Genomic DNA, 16,983 nt, shown 5'->3' with positions numbered 1-16,983 from the left:
ATTAGAGCTATCGCTGCTACTTCCATGTAAGCAGCTGCAATAGCTCATCCACCAACATACGAATCAGGCCCATTTAGATCCCCTTCAGAAAAAATGTGAAAAGAAGCTCATAGGCTTCTATTGGGTAACGCCACTCAAAGATACTCACTGGGTCCAAGCTCCAGAATGCATCACATTCTGGAACTTTATACATATGAAAAATGATGTAAAAACCCTAAAAACAGGATATATTTTTTGTTTTTATCGCATTTTAGGCTTTGGTACGTCCCGATCCATGTGGGAGGAAAATTAATGTTTTTACTGTTTGGTGCCTTAAAGAGATTAGATAACATGTATTCATTGAGTTGCGAGTCTACGACACTCCTTGAAATACGTATGAAATGGAGGTTATTCCTTCAGAGCTTGAATTTCAAGTGATATATTTTAGCTTGGGATCCTGTTTACTGTAAGTAACAACTGAGGGCCTTATTTTAGTTAACTCTTTCTGACAAAATCCTTCTTAGATGGGCAAAACCATGTGCATTGCAGGTGGGGCAGATGTAACTTGTGCAGATATAATTAGATTTGGGTGGGGTTTTACTTCAAAGTGAGATCTATATTGCAGTGTAAAAATAAAGCAGCCAGTATTTTCCCTTCACAGAAACAAAATAACTCACCCAAATCTAATTCTCTCTGCACATTTTACATCTGCCCCCCTGCAGTGCACATGGGCCCTTATTCTGGTCGGTGTGGATATATCCGCGTGCGTTCGGCCCGCCGATGTTTTGTGTCTGCGCATGTGCAGAGGCGTCTCTGCGCATGTGCGAGCGGGGCGTACGGCCAAATCCCGCATGATATGTGAACACTCCGAACAGGGGGTGGAGAGGGGCGTGAAGGACTCTTTGGGCTCATTACCATATGCATACGCCCCGCGTTTCATGGGCGTTCCCATGAAAACGCTGGGCGTACGTATGGTAATGCGGCCGTGACGCACGTGTAGGGGGCGGACATATGACATCGCCGGATGTCAGCTGCCCGCCCAGATCCCGGCTTTTGCACGGAAAAATGTCCGTGTGGTCTGAGGTTGCGGGAGCTGGTGGAGCACTCGGTCCTACATTTGATGGTCTGCGACCATCGAATGATGGGGGAGGTTCCCTTAGATGGAGGAGGCGTATTCCGTGAAAAATACACGTGCGGTCCGTTCGGCCAGCTTCTTACCGCGTACGGACGGAGTTGGCGATCCGTATGGAAGGCGGGGTTTCGCACACACGGTCCTGGCCGCATAATCGGATCCGGCCGCACCGATCAGAATAAGGGCCATGGTTTTGTCCATCTAAGAAGGATTTTGTCAGAAAGAGTGAACCAAAATAAGCCCCTGAGTGCTGAATAATGTTCTCGATGTCACTGACTCCTACACTTGTTACTATAATTCTCCTGTTAGCATTTGGAATGTAGGATCCTATTATTTTTTTCATACAATGTGACTTTAGTGGAATAGAATAGAATAGCATACTTACCTTGCTCTCAATCCTCTACTGAATTGTTTTTCCTATTTTCCCAGGACCCTTTATATTTTCATGATCCTAAATCTCATCCATCAATAAATGATGACATAACTTCACCTGAAGAAAAAGGCAGAGAGGATGAAGATATAGAGAAGAAAGATGATGTCACCAGCAAGATGTCAGAGGAGGACAAGAACACTGTGCCTGACAGGACACATTACAATAGAGCCGTAGAAGACAATGAAATGCAGTTAGAAGAAAGGCAAATGATAAAGGAAAAAACACAGTCCTTGTGTACAGACAGCCAGATAGAAGAAGTATGTGTGAAACCAACAGATCTTTCAGAGAAAAATACCGTTCCAAGCCTAAATGAGAATGACACGACTACCGCAAACCAAAACACTAGTGATAAGTCAGAAGCAAAAGATGCTATCAGGGAGAATGACAGCATGCCATTGTATTTTGGGGAGGAAGAACAGGCAAAAGAGAGAAAGCAAACTACAGAGCAGAGTGTTACAGAAACATATCTACACCAGGCAGAGACAACACCTACTGTGCCTCCTTGTGCTCTTATGTGGCCAGAATGTTACAAACAGGACTTGGATAATGTTACTGCTGATGTTGCAAGAGATCTGTCCGCGTTTGCATTAAAGCTGTTTAAAGCAGTAAAAAGTACCAGACCAAATGTTGTTATTTCTCCCATTAGCATTGCTTTAGCGCTGTCACAGCTGATGTTAGGTGAGATACATATATCTTATATATATTTATATGATTTACATGAATGTTCTGTAATACAAAATGTTGCTTGCTGCCAGTATTCAAACAGTGCTGAAAAATGCTGAAAAATTGGAATAGTGCCCTTGTTTGGTGCTTCTGTGACAGAAATGTCTTAAGGAGCCCATATATGCTCCGTTTTGCCGGTCCGTTTTGTACTTTTAAAGTACACATCGTATCATATCGCATGCCTTGTGCATGCATTGTGCATGCACTGTGATCCGATACGATGTGTATCTAGTACAAAAAGTATGTGCAGCACATACTTTTTGTACAGTACTATGTGATGCGCGGGAGCGCGCATCGCATAGTACAGAACGGAGCCGGTCCACAACAGACCATGTATGGGCTCCTTTACTCTTACTAAAACCATTTTGAATGCATAATACAGTATAGTGCTCAAATATCACATTCCCCTTTCACCAAAGGTCCTCTCATCGGAGGCAGAACTACCATTGGCGCAGCAGGTGAATTGCATCAGGGCCCCTGAGGACTGAGGGGTCCACTTCTGCTCTTACCACCAATGAGTAATCCCCTGGGCAGACCATTTTGAGCAACGTCAGATGAATTGCCCAGTGCAGGATGGATCTCCGTACCTTAGAGCTGTAGGGCTGACCTTTTCTGTGCCATCTGATAGAAAAGTCCTGCCCCCTATCAGCACTATTGATCACAGCCATATACTGCCTCTAGTTAACATTTTTTTTCACTGTTGTCTTTGAATTAAAGGCAGCTCCCACCCGAAAAGTACAAAGGTCAGGGCCCCTGTCACAGATTAGAGACCACTCCTGCCCCCAACAATGCAGGACATTGTGCTTGTATCTCTGCCACCCACTGCCTTGCCCTGACATCCTCTCCCTGTCACCCACTGCTCTCCATAATCCACTGCCTCCCTTGTCTGCAGCTGTCACCCTCTGCCTTCCCTTGCCTTTTGTTATCACTGTCTTACTTTATATGTCAACCTCTACCACTACCTTATTCTGTCACCTTAATCCTCTCTACAGTATGTCACCCACTGGTTCACCCTACTTCTCTTACACCCCTGCTTTACACTGTTATCCTCAGCCTCCCCTTCCTTATACTGTCCCCCTGTACCTCTCCCTGTCACCCACTGTTGTTTAGCATATTGTGAACTAGGGTTGGAGTGTAGGAGAGGTGGCCCAAATTATATTTTTGCACCTGGGCCAACCAATCATAAGTTCCATCACTGCTAGTCACCTTTTCTATCAGAGGATAGAAGCTCTGTTGTTAACAACTATTGCATTGGTTCCCAAACTATGGCCCATTTGTGATTATTGAAGGACTGCTGCGTGCGCAAGCCCTGTGTGTGAAGAAAGCCATTATGTTGGCTTATTAATAGGTGGCTGGCATTTTGGAGATGCACCTGGCCTCTTTCAGGGTGTATCGGAGAAGAATGCAGGTGGACCCAGGTGAAACAAGGGAGGACCTCTGACATCAGCACTGGCCCTGGATCTGCTATGGATCACAATAGCGCTGAGTGAGTCACGGTGCACACGGGGGGAATCCACCAATGGTGGCGTTATTGCAAATGGCTTTGCTGTTATTTGCAGGGCTGCAATGCCATTCGCAGCTGTGCACAGGGGTGAGAATTCACGCTTGTGCCTAACTAATCAGTGTGCTTTGAATAGTAGGTCCGAATTACAACCTGGGATGCGTTGTCACTCTTGCAGGGGTGCCTCATGTTGGTGATCCAGTACTAAATCAATTTAAAGTTGTTGGCGAAACTAGTGCCGTTGGAAATCATAAAACATGTAATCAACCAGAAACACAACTGTAGACATTACATAATTGACCCTAAGGATGAAAAGTAGGCACAATTTACTTAATTTAATAACTTTTTTTAAAATTCTTAACAAAATGTTATCTTCCGGTCACTATGAAAACATTTGTGGTACACTAGGGGGCCATGAGTCAAAAAGTTTGGGAACCACTGTATAAAAAGAAAAAACACAATTGTCACTCACATAGCTTTATTTACACTATGCAGCATATGTTGGGAATGATTCAGCGTGGATCTCAAAGGTAAATTCTCTAATTGGCAAAACCATATGCACTGCAGTAACATGTGCAGAGTTAGATTTGGGTTAGTTACTTTGTTTCTGTGCAGCGTAAATACTGGCTGCTTTTTTTTACACTGCAATTTAGATTTCAGTTTGAACACACCCCACCCAAATCTAACTCCCTCTGCACGGTGTTATGTTTACCCCACCTGCATCACACATAGGCCCTTATATTGGTCGGTGCGGATATATCCGCGTGCGTTCGGCCCGCCAATGTTTTGTGTCTGCGCATGTGCAGAGGCGTCTCTGCGCATGTGCGAGCGGGGCGTACGGCAAAATCCCGCATGATATGTGAACACTCCGAACAGGGGGTGGAGAGGGGCGTGAAGGGCTATTTGGGCTCATTACCATATGCATAGCCCCGCGTTTCATGGGCGTTCCCATGCAAATGCTGGGCGTACGTATGGTAATGCGGCCGTGACGCACGTGTAGGGGGCGGACATATGACATCGCCGGATGTCAGCTGCCCGCCCAGATCCCTGCTTTTGCACGGAAAAATGTCCGTGTGGTCTGAGGTTGCGGGAGCTGGTGGAGCACTCGGTCCGGCATTCGATGGTCTGCGACCATCGAATGATGGGGGAGGTTCCCTTAGATGGAGGAGGCGTATTCCGTGAAAAATACACGTGCGGTCCGTTCGGCCAGCTTCTTACCGCGTACGGACGGAGTTGGCGATCCGTATGGAAGGCGGGGTTTCGCACGCACGGTCCTGGCCGCATAATCGGATCCGGCCGCACCGATCAGAATAAGGGCCATAGTTTTGACCATTATAGAAAGATTTTGCTTTTGCAATTCATGCTGAATCAGGCCCTTTGAGTGGATAAATACACACAGCCTAGTCACCCGGGTCCTGGTGCGCCGAGAAGATTAATTTGGCAAGACTGAAGCCACAGTGGAAACATCTGTATGCACAATATTGTGTATTGTTTGTCTGAAGTGCATTAACCTATCATGTTAAATAATAGCAGTTGTACACTGTTTACCAAGTGATATTTTGAATTTAACTTATGTATTTCTGTTTGCTGCATGCAGGATCCGGTGGGGAAACAAAGGAAGATCTGCTGAAAACATTGTACGGGAGTGTAAACAAACCCCATTGTGTACATGATGCTATACGGAAGTTGACCAATTTTGATTCGTTAATAACTGCAAATGAAATTTTCTACAATAAAGGTGAGAGAGGCAGAGTTGGATTTTATTCACTTGCAAAAACTTTGCTCAGCTAACTCCTGCCCAACTCACATACATCGAATTATGTTGGTAGTCCAAGACCATTTTGTACCTGGTGGAAAAACCCATGTTGGAGCATTTGACTATGCATATCACACCAGCTGCTGTAGAACTACAAATCCCAATGTATTCATGCTACCTCTTTAACTGCTACCAGGTGCATCATTGTAACATTGTATAGGTGCAGGATCTGATACATTTATATAGCCGGGAAATGTTTTTTATTTTTGGGATTCCGCACCCCACCCCAGGTGAAGAGGGTCAAGAGAAGTCTCTGCACCCTGTGGTAGGGTTTGGTCTGTGTAGCCTTGTACCAACTATCTTATTAGTATAATTCCCAGTTTGGGACAAAGATTTCAGGTTGGTGGTGCTCCCCTGTGGAGTCCAAATGCAAATACAAAAAGATAAGACTCTTTTTGTGGGGCACTCTTTACATTTATATAGCCACCATCACTATAAATAATCATTGTGATGTACAGAACAGAGAGTTAAGTCCTTGGCACTTCATTCCCATAGTAAAATTATGGAAGGTGTTAAATAGGCTTCTTTTATTTAAAGAGAGGACACATTGTTATCATTCTCTGAAATAAACCATGTGAGACAAAGAATTCTTGCACATGGACCCTTTGAGGTCAGCACCAAAAAAAAAGCAAAGGAAAAAATCTGTGCAAAAAAAGTGCATTGTTTTTCAAGAAATGAACAGAATTAGCTTTTTTTCATTAGTGGCAAAAGCACAAATGTTTTTTAGGGGTCATGCAACAGCACAAATGTTTTGGTGGTCATGCAACAGCACATGGTTTTCCACCTGTGGAGAAACTGCGCTTATGATTTTTGTCATTTGTTGTTGATTCTATTTCTTGTGGTATGCTGAGAAGCATTCATACACATGACATTTCTGGCATTTCCATCTTGACACTCCCTTTGGACAGAGTTTGCATCGCCCCCGCTTGTCAGAGTGATGTGGCAAATGTCCACAGTTATCATATCGCACATCTGGTTGTGGTTGGGAGGGTCTTTGGATATTGGATTTCTTCTGAGATGACACATGTGGTGGAGCCACATAATGGTCGGCCAACTTTGCATGCTGGTTTGTTGACTTGAGCCAAAGTGTGTGCAACTGCCAGATGGAACCTTTTGAGAGGCAGCAGGTTTTTGTTCAGGAGGCTACAGTCCCTCTTGTAGACGAGCCAGGCGTTTGAGATGCATAGGTCAAGAATGTATCCAAACAGGGGAAGATACCATCGTCTGAATTTGGCTGGGGTTTTATACATGTGTACCAGCATGTCAGAGAGATGAATGCCTCCCATATGCATGCTGATTGTAGGCAGGTATTAGTGATGGGCATGGGACGGCAATCTTTGTGTTGGCCTCTTTGCTCCACCGTTTGACAGAGGAAAGAGGTGTAATCCCAGCGACACTGCTTAGAAGGCTCACAAATTTGTTGTCAACCATGCAAGCAGCCCTTCAGCGAGCAGACCTGTAGTCCACATCCTTCCTTCATCAGATCTTTGTCCGTCTTTAAGGTTGCTCCACCCATGCTGTTTTATTGGGTCGTGCCAATGCACCTGATTCCCAGGTTCTCGTGCAGGTTTTGGACCAAGTCGAAACTGGTGAAGTAGTTGTCACAGAAAACAACTGAAAGTTGTGGCAGTTTTATAGTCTTGCAGAGCGTTGCCACCAGTTTGGCCCATAGAAGCATTGCCTCCTCCTGCTCAGTTAGGGCAACATTGAAGAATGTGGACGCCCCCTGATAGAGCAGAAGGTCATGAATGATGCCAGATGAACTGGCCCACAATTTAAAGCCCCACTTATCTGACTTGTTGGCAATATATTGGCAAAGGGAACCAGCCCTCGTGCCTTTATACACCACCATGACCTCATCCACATTGTGCTGGTAAGTGGATGGGATCAGAAGTCACTGCTGACGAAGCATGTCAAAAAGTGGGCGGATTTTGTAAAACCGGTCTGGAGTGCCATGGAAGTTAATGAATCGGCATAACTGCTTGAATCTCCTACTTGGCATAATATCAGCTATTACGCTGAACCATGACTCACCATGCCAGTAGTCATCAATGGCTGGGAAGCTGAAAACACCCATGAAGAGAAGCATTTCCAGGAATTTTTCAATCTCTTGAGGACTGGTATTGATTGGATCTCCCAGCTCCTGGGCAGAGTAGAGATTGGTTTGCCCAGCGATATGTGTGATCATCTTAACTGTGAAGAGCGTTTGAAAATATTTAAAGGGTGTATTTACAGCATCAGGGGGGGTTCAAACTTGAGTCTGGAACCTGGAATGTCTCAATGTCTTCATGTAGCCACAATCTTCTACTGGATTTCTTTGCACCTGGAAGTGATGGGTCAGGTGTGTCCTGTAGCTCATATAAAAAAACAGTTTTAAGGGAGATTTGCCCCTTTCTCCTCGTCTTTTTGGATGGTGGTTGCAAGGATGTACTTGTTGAGGCAACCTCCTCCTCATCCAAAGAATCAAAATAAGTTTCCCCACTCTCCTCTGCTGGTGTGGGCAGATAATCGGGATCCTCCACAGGGTCATCATCACTCAGATCTGCATCTGAGTCCTGAGGATTTTGTGGCATAAGGGCAAGAAAGGTGCGTGGTCTTGCACCGTAAAAAAAATTTGACGTCCATCTATCATAAAATAGAAAGAAAACAATTTGTATTACAAACCATTTACTATTACAGTGCTAGTCATATGATAATACATGGACATAGTCAGTTTGTTACTATGACATAGCAGTAACGGGATGCAGTTAAAATCCCGGCGGTCGGGATCCCGGCGTTCAGAATCCCGACGCCGGAATCCCGACCGCCGAAATGCCGACACATTCTCCCTCCTGGGGTGTCCACGACACCCCTAGAGGGAGAATAAATTAGCGTGCCGAGCGTAGCGAGGCACCGGGCCCGCTGCGTGGCGAACGCAGCGAGCCCGCAAGGGGGGGCGATCCACGTCCCCCCCTTGTCGGCATTTCGGCTGTCGGGATTCCGGCGTCGGGATTCTGAACGCCGGGATTCAATACTGAATCCGCAGTAACACCAGAATTGATATAAATTCTACCAATTTATTCTTGATATTTGCCATATACATAAAACACATGAAATGTCTCACAATTGGTGAAACATGATATTGATAAAATTGATAAAAGGTTCAATTAAATAACATTAAATTAATAATTGTAATAACAATGAATGATCATAACATTTGTATTTCATTGTAAATAGCTAATTTTACCAACATTAGCTAGCTTCTGTAACTTTACCATAATATGACAATTCAACCGTTTGGTAGAGCATGTTTTCAAAAATTTATTCGACCCTTATAAAACTTATTTTTGTTGTATAAAGTTACATAATTCTGATAACACTTCTGAGACGATAATATGTAAAAAACTTCTTACTTTGAAAATTCCACCGATATCTGTCATCAAGGGAGGAATGAATTTTCTCTGTATCACTTCCGATTTGACGGGACACTGAAAAGGCATACTGCTCAAAGCAACAGTGCCATCTATGGGATTTTTTTAGTGTTTTGCAACTAAACCAAATGGCAGATTCAGGTTGAGTTAAGATCAACGCATGTTCAAATGAGATATAGGCCCTTATTCTGATCGGTGCGGCTGGATCCGAATATGCGGCCAGGACCGTGCGTGCGAAACCCCGCCTTCCATACGGATCGCCAACTCCGTCCGTATGCGGTAAGAAGCTGTCCGAACGGACCGCACGTGTATTTTTCACGGAATACGCCTCCTCCATCTCAGGGAACCTCCCCCATCATTCGATGGTCGCAGACCATCGAATGCAGGACCGAGTGCTCCATCAGCTCCCGCAACCTCAGACCACACGGACATTTTTCCGTGCAAAAGCAGGGATCTGGGCGGGCAGCTGACATCCGGCGATGTCATATGTCCGCCCCCTACACGTGCGTCACGGCCGCATTACCATACGTACACCCAGCATTTTCATGGGAACGCCCATGAAACGCGTGGCGTATGCATATGGTAATGAGCCCAAATAGCCCTTCACGCCCCTCTCCACCCCCTGTTCGGAGTGTTACCATATCATGCTGGATTTGGCCGTACGCCCCGCTCGCACATGCGCAGAGATGCCTCTGCACATGCGCAGACACAAAACATCGGCGGCCCGAACGCACGCGGACATTACCGCACCGATCAGAATAAGGGCCATAGTGACTAAAAGTGCGGTCAACCAAATAGTCGAGCAGGACCTTAAAGGGCTATCCGTAAATAAAATAAGAGCCATGTCCATTCCTAGACAAAAATCAAATTTTCTGACGCTGCTGCTCACTGATGCTCTGCTCAGCAGGTTGCTGTGGCCTTTATTCATGCATCTATTTAAATTAATGCATTTGCTGTGCCTGTGCCGAAGTCAGTACTATGTAGTAGAGCACTTCCTGCAGCATTCTAAATGGGGTATTCAATCTCGCCACTATTTCCATCAGGGGAAATAGCAGACAGCACCTATTAAATGCTGTTGTTCCTAACAGCAGTGAAGACGCAGCTCGTAAGAAAGGACCCGACTTTAAAAGAAGTCGGGCCCATTTTGCCGAAAATTACCGTGGATTGTCAAGATCACGGCTGATCTCGACAATCAATGGCTGTTTTCGCAGACACACCCACTTTTCACCAATCAGCAGGTGGGACATTGATTCCCAACTGCCAATTAACTGGCTAGCGGTACGAAAACGGCCCAGGGTCCTGACTGTCGGGAACTGGGATTGAATACCCTTAGAATGTCCCTACACCCTAAGCAACAGACCACTCATCCAGCCTAGTTATGGCCCTGTTTCTTCTTTTTCAGTAAACCCTAATTGTGACATTACACAGAATTTAATAAAAAAAAAAAAAGCTATTTATCTAGTAAAAGTTACAGGAGGGCATGCAAGAAGGATATTAAAGTTGTCTGAAAGACACAAATGCCTTTAATACTATGGGTGACATTTAATAGGATGCGATTGTGTTTTGCGATTTTTGGGCAACCAAATGTCCTGTAATTCGCACATTTTGTGCGATAACTCGCACCTTCTAACTTGCCGGTTTTAATTCGCATTTTTATCGCATTCAGATGTTTTCCCATACAAAAGTATACAAATCGCTTATTTAATGGAATGCGCAAAAGGAATTCGCATTTTTAAAGTGTCTAAAAATCGCCATTGTTTCAGACCAGGTCCTGATGTGCAGAAATGGTTAATTTTCACACAGGTGTCCTCATTTTTACTCATAAACTCCCCTACATATACCCCAACATCATCAAGGACACCTGTGAGGGTTTTAGAGATGGAGATTGTGCAGGTTTGGAGTTGGCTGTTTGTGATTTTGACCATTTGGAGGAGCTGCGCAGGAGGAGGGAGGAAGCTGCGTGCCAGATCCAGGTACCCCGAGTACTGCGTACTTCACATAGGTATCGTGCTAGGCTGTACCTGGACTCCCTTTCTGATTATTGGTTGTGGGGATGTTTCGGCTGAACCGCAATAACCTCTTTATAAATTCATATGAGCAGGTGAGAGAGGATTTGGACCCTTACGGGGGTGCAGTGTCTGGGCTGCAGAAATTAATCTGTGCCCTCTACTTCTTGGCCACAGGCTCCACTCAGTCTGTGACCTCATGGTCATTGGGGGTCTCACAAACCACTTTCTCTAAGCATTTCACTCAAGTGTTACTTGCTTTCATGAATATGTGGCGCACATATATCAGATTCCCACGTTGTGGCAGGACCTTAAGGTGGCTTTCTATCGGCTCTCAGCATTCCCAAATGTGCTGGGAGCCATAGATTGGGCTTCGGCACTGCACGTGAGGGGACACATCTACGTCAATAGTCATGGGCGTCACTCTCTGAACGTGCAGGTGGTTTGTGATGCCAACCTAAAAATACTCAGTGTGGTTGCAGGCTACCTATGGAACTTCCATGACGCCTATATTCTGTGGCACTCAGCCCTCTGGGACCGATTCCAGGACCACTAAATTCCGGAGGGCTGGCTACTTGGTAAGTATATTTTAATATATAGAAATATTTGGCCATTATGTATAGTGCTAAAATGTGTTACTTTACATACTAACCAATTATTACATTCCTGTGTAGTGTCCCAATAGTGTGTAAACTGTACCCACAACTCTATTAAATCTTCGTTACCTTTTAAAGGTGCAGTCAGTCTGCCTAAAATATGGCTCCGCTTGTTTTGTAAACCAGTAATTAGCAACAGTAAGTGTACCCTGTACTATAGTGCCTGTTGTTTTAAATCTAAAGTGTAACTGTAGTGTGTACTCTCTTCTGATATGCGCAATATATAGGTGGAATCAGTCCCTCTCCTTTACCAGATTTCTTTGCATATTGTTGTTGTCCCCCTTGCTCATGGAAGACCAATACATCTATGTTACCATGGGGGAGATTCTCTAAACTAAAAATGCGGTAAAATTTTACCGCATTTTGGGATGCTCTAAGCATCCCCCGCCGAGTTATCGCAACGGGGGGCATCGCTAGAAAAATCTGGCAATGCCCCATGGAAGCCTATGGGCTTCTACTGTGACCCACCGCTGCCCCGCACTGACCAACTGCCACCCCGCACCGACCCCCCCTGACCTGTGACCTCCTCCTCCCTGCACTATGATCCTCTTCTGGGTGCAGGGAGGAGGAGAGCCCAGCGCAGCAGCACTAGGTAAGGAAGGGAGGGGGGAGTCGCCGGGTCCAGCTGGGACCCGCTGTCTCCCACCACAAAGGACAGCTCTTAACGCAAGAGCTGTCCTTTGCCATAATTATTGCGTACGTTAGATCATATGCGATAATTATGTTTGCGGTAGCCAGCGATAGGGGGCAGTAAGGGGGTGCAGATGTTAGAGCATCCCCCCCCCCATATACTGTACTGACCTCATCTTTTCTGTAAAGGTGACTCAGGATATGGGTGTCTTCCATGGCTCATGACACCTCTGCATTCCCCGGAAGGCCCTGCACAGCACTGCTATAAATATGCACATGTTGTCACCCGCAATGTTGTGGAACGCACCTTCAGGGTGCTGAAAAGTTGTTTCAGGTGTTTGGACAGATCATCAGGAATACTGCTTTACCACCCAGCAAAAGTAGTGATGATCGTCCAGGCTTGCTGCATGTTACACAACATTGCCCTCTCCCAACCATCTTATGTGGAGGTTGGCACTGCAGCAGCCGTGCAGGAAGCTGAAACTACCCCACCTACTCTAGTTAGGGTTACGCAGAGGGGGGATCTGATGCATAGGGAGATCATCAGGCGTTATTTCTCAGGTAATTGCATGTGTAAACTATCCAGCCATGTACTTTTGGTGTAAGTGTGTTTACATACCATAAACCATTTCCCATACATTATCACCAATATTTAGGAGAGTAGTCAGAGGCCAATGGCAGAAGCTGCTTCACTTGAGGTATCCCTTGCTAATTACATGCTGCAGTGGTAAGTACATTATTACAATACTGTATGCCAATTGAAGTAATTACTAAACCCACAACATTAAATCACCTCCCTAACTGCACATTACCATAGTGCCTTACACCATTTAAGTTTTAAGAAATATACATTAGGATATAATAAACCACAGACACATTTGAATGTAAAATAACATCTTTGCTCATGTAAGGAAAATAAATAGGCTCCTTTTACTGGGCCATACATTTCTGCCCAAAAAAAATCTGTATCATACAAGAACAACAATATACATGTTCAACTTAGTATATAACCTTTATATATAACCTTTTTCCTGTGGCCAATGAGCGTTCGTCATTTGGAATCGTTTCCACGCGACAGGATCTAAAGTTTCAGCCTTAGGAAAATTAGCCCTTCTTAAAATCGAACCGATCGATTTGATCGATTTCTTACCTTCCCTTTCTGCCACAACCTCTGGGGGGGAGCGCTCCATTAACTTTACAATGTTTACTCCCATTGGATTAATTATTTCCTGTGGGTGTGGCCTTTATCCATATGCGTAAAGCAGTGTGTAACGTTGTGCAGAAAGGTAAAAAACTGTGCCCTATTGGCTGAAGTTTAATATAGATGCTGCTCTCAGTTCCCTGTTTTCAATCTAAGCCAAAAAATCATAACCACCTATCAGGACAATAATATGATACCACTTTCATAATCTAGGCAAGCACCCTGTTCTGAGCACTTTCTCCATTGTTTATAACAATTGCTGAAGTATGGGTTTGTTTGATCACCACATTTATACAAACACTATTATATACAAAATTACACTTTGAGCAAACATCACATTTTATGCCTGGCTGCCCTTGTTCCCTCCTTCCTGCTATGGCCATAAGATCTGCAGTAGGATACAAGGGTGCTGCTGCATTTGGTACAAGTATTGGTGGATTCTGAACTTCTATCTGTGGGTGTACTATCACTGGTGCATGGTACGGAGGTGGCGGTACAGAGCCTGTAAGCCCCATCTGCCCCTCCTCCTCAGTCTGCCACATTTCTTTTCAGTGTCTTGATGCCCATTCTTAATTATCCAATTCTTATTTGTCTCATAAAACCTGTCCCATTGTAAAAGGTTCAATGTGTAACCTGAAGGAGACCCGCTCATTTTTGGACACAACTTCCTTCCCTACCTACCACTGACAACTTCTAGGGGGGGGTCTGTTCCTAGGCTTGCTACCTTGTGCTCCCATTGTCTCAGTAACCTTTATGAGAGATGGTTAGCCTCTCCTGTGACAAAATCCTCTCTGGGACCCAACGGTGTATATAACCGTTTACACACAGGCAGCCTCTTTAAACCATTAAATACATTTTGTCAGTGTTTTTATTCTTGCTGAGCACGCTGTGCCAGCTGCACATTAACCTCTTACTCCCCAGAGAGTCCTAGCCTTCTTACAGGAGATAATATCTATCTGAACTTAAAATAGACAAAGCTTATGGACAAATGATGTACCTTTTGATAAGAAAAACAATTACAGGTTGAGTATCCCGTATCCGAATATCCGTTATCCAAATTATTCTGAAAACCATACATTCCAGAAAGTGAAAAAAAAAATTTTTTTTTTTGCTAAAAACTCACTGGGGACATTTGTAACAGAACTACTGGTGACATGATATGTAACTGGCACTATATATGTGCAAGACAATGATTGCTTGGCATTCAAATTCATTATCTGATGCCCCTTTCCCACTGCAGCCTTAAAACGGTATATTGCCGATTTTTGAGGGCGAAATACCGTTTAAGGCTGCAGTGGGAAAGCGCCAGAGTTGAAATACCGTTTAAAGTTAAACGGTATTTCAACCCGTTTTCAAAGCAGAGTCCTACACGGCTAAATAACGTTTAACCCCTTCCCGCCGCAGCCTGTTTTTGCCTTCCTGACAGAGCCCTTTTTTTCAAATCTGACATGTATCACTTAAGTGGGGATAACTTTTTTTTGCTTTTACTTATCCCAGTGATTTTGAGATTGTTTTCTCGTGACACATTGTACTTCAAGTAAGTGGTAAATTTTCGTCGATACAGTCTGTGTTTTTTTGTGAAAAATACCAAAATGTCGTAAAAAAATGGAAAATTTTGCAATTTTCAAAATGTTAAATTTTCTGCTTGTGAGACAAATAATCATACCACTCAAAATAGTTAACAACTAACATAGACCATATGTCTACTTTATGTTGCCATCATTATTTCAACCTCCTTTTAATTTTTTTGGACACTAGGAGGCTTAAAATATGAATAGCATATTCTCAAATTTTCAAGAAAATTTCAAACACTGATTTTTTTAGGGACCAGTTCAGTTCTGATGTGACTTTGAGGGACTTGTATGTGAGACACCCCCATAAATGATGCCATTTCAAAAACTGCACCCCTCACAGTATTCAAAACAGCATTTTGGAAGTTTGTTAACCCTTTAGGTGTTTCACAGGAATTAAAACAATGTGTAGGTGAAATTTCAAAATTTCATTTTTTTTTGCAGATTTTCAATTTTAATACATTTTTCTAAGGAACACAGTACATTTTACTAGAGAAATGTGACTAAAAATTGATTCCCCCAATTCTTTTGTTTTCATAAATATCCTATATGTGGCCCTAGTGTGCACGTTGACCAAACCACAGGCTTCATAATAGAAGGAGCACCTACTTGATTTTGGAGCCTCCTTTTTATGAGATTATTTTTTAGGCACCATGTAGGTTTCTAGGCACCATAAGATGCTAAAAGTTAGGAACCCCCCACAAGTGACCCCATTTTGCAAACTACACCCCTCAGGGAATTCATCTAGGGGTATAATGTACATTTCAAACCCCCAGGGGTTTCACCAATTGTGGTACAACTGGGCAGTGAAAATGAAAAATTAAATTTTTTACACAAAAATGCAGTTCTGGCTCAAAATTTTTCATTTTCACAAGGAATGAAGGAGACAAAGCACCCCAAAATCTGTGCCCCAATTTCTCCCGAGTACGGCAATGCCTCACATGTGACCAAAAAATACCATTTGGGTGCATGGCAGGACTCAGAAGGGAAGGAGTGATTTTTGTATTTTGCAGCTCAGATTCTGGTGGAATTTTGGTGGGTGCTATGTCGCATTAGCAAGACCCCCAAAGCACCAATACAGTGGAAGCCCCCCACAAGTGACCCCATTTTGCAAAGTACACCCCTCAGGGAATTCATCTAGGGGTATAGTGTACATTTCAAACCCCCAGGGGTTTCACCAATTTTGATACAACTGGGCTGTGCAAATGAAAAATTACATTTTTTTACACAAAAATGCAGTTCTGGCTCAAAATTTTTCATTTTCATAAGGTATGAAGGAGAAAAAGCACCCCAAAATCTGTGCACCAATTTCTCCCGAGTATGGCAATGCCTCACATGTGACCAAAAAATACCATTTGGGTGCATGGCAGGACTCAGAAGGGAAGGAGTGATTTTTGTATTTTGCAGCTCAGATTCTGGTGGAATTTTGGTGGGTGCTATGTCGCATTAGCAAGACCCCTGAAGCACCAATACAGTGGAAGCCCCCCACAAGTGACCCCATTTTGCAAACTACACCCCTCAGGGAATTCATCTAGGGGTATAATGTACATTTCAAACCCCCCGGGGTTTCACCAATTGTGGTACAACTGGGCAGTGAAAATGATAAATTAAATTTTTTACACAAAAATGCAGTTCTGGCTCAAAAGTTTTCATTTTCACAAGGAATGAAGGAGACAAAGCACCCCAAAATCTGTGCCCCAATTTCTCCCGAGTACGGCAATGCCTCATATGTGACCAAAAAATACCATTTGGGTGCATGGCAGGACTCAGAAGGGAAGGAGTGATTTTTGTATTTTGCAGCTCAGATTCTGGTGGAATTTTGGTGGGTGCTATGTCGCATTAGCAAGACCCCCAAAGCACTAATACAGTGGAAGCCCCCCACAAGTGACCCCATTTTGCAAACTACACCCCTCAGGGAATTCATC

The 16,983-nt window shown here is 44.0% G+C and overlaps 1 protein-coding gene across 2 annotated transcripts in view; it reads left to right on the top strand.

Moving 5' to 3' along the window:
- SERPING1 (serpin family G member 1) overlaps positions 1-16,983 on the top strand; it is a 132,513-nt gene that overhangs the window by 25,934 nt on the left and 89,596 nt on the right. For both annotated transcript variants that reach the window (XM_083146119.1, XM_083146120.1), the window contains 2 exons: positions 1,541-2,222; positions 5,366-5,506. In XM_083146119.1, coding sequence (XP_083002245.1) covers positions 1,541-2,222; positions 5,366-5,506 — 823 coding nt within the window. The remainder of the gene's footprint in view (positions 1-1,540; positions 2,223-5,365; positions 5,507-16,983) is intronic.

Source organism: Crinia signifera, chromosome 6 (genome assembly GCF_055691185.1).
Source record: "Crinia signifera chromosome 6, ASM5569118v1, whole genome shotgun sequence".
Taxonomy (NCBI): domain Eukaryota; kingdom Metazoa; phylum Chordata; class Amphibia; order Anura; family Myobatrachidae; genus Crinia; species Crinia signifera.
The sequence above is the reverse complement of the archived record's forward strand: the minus strand, read 5'-3'. Positions and strand labels throughout refer to the sequence as shown.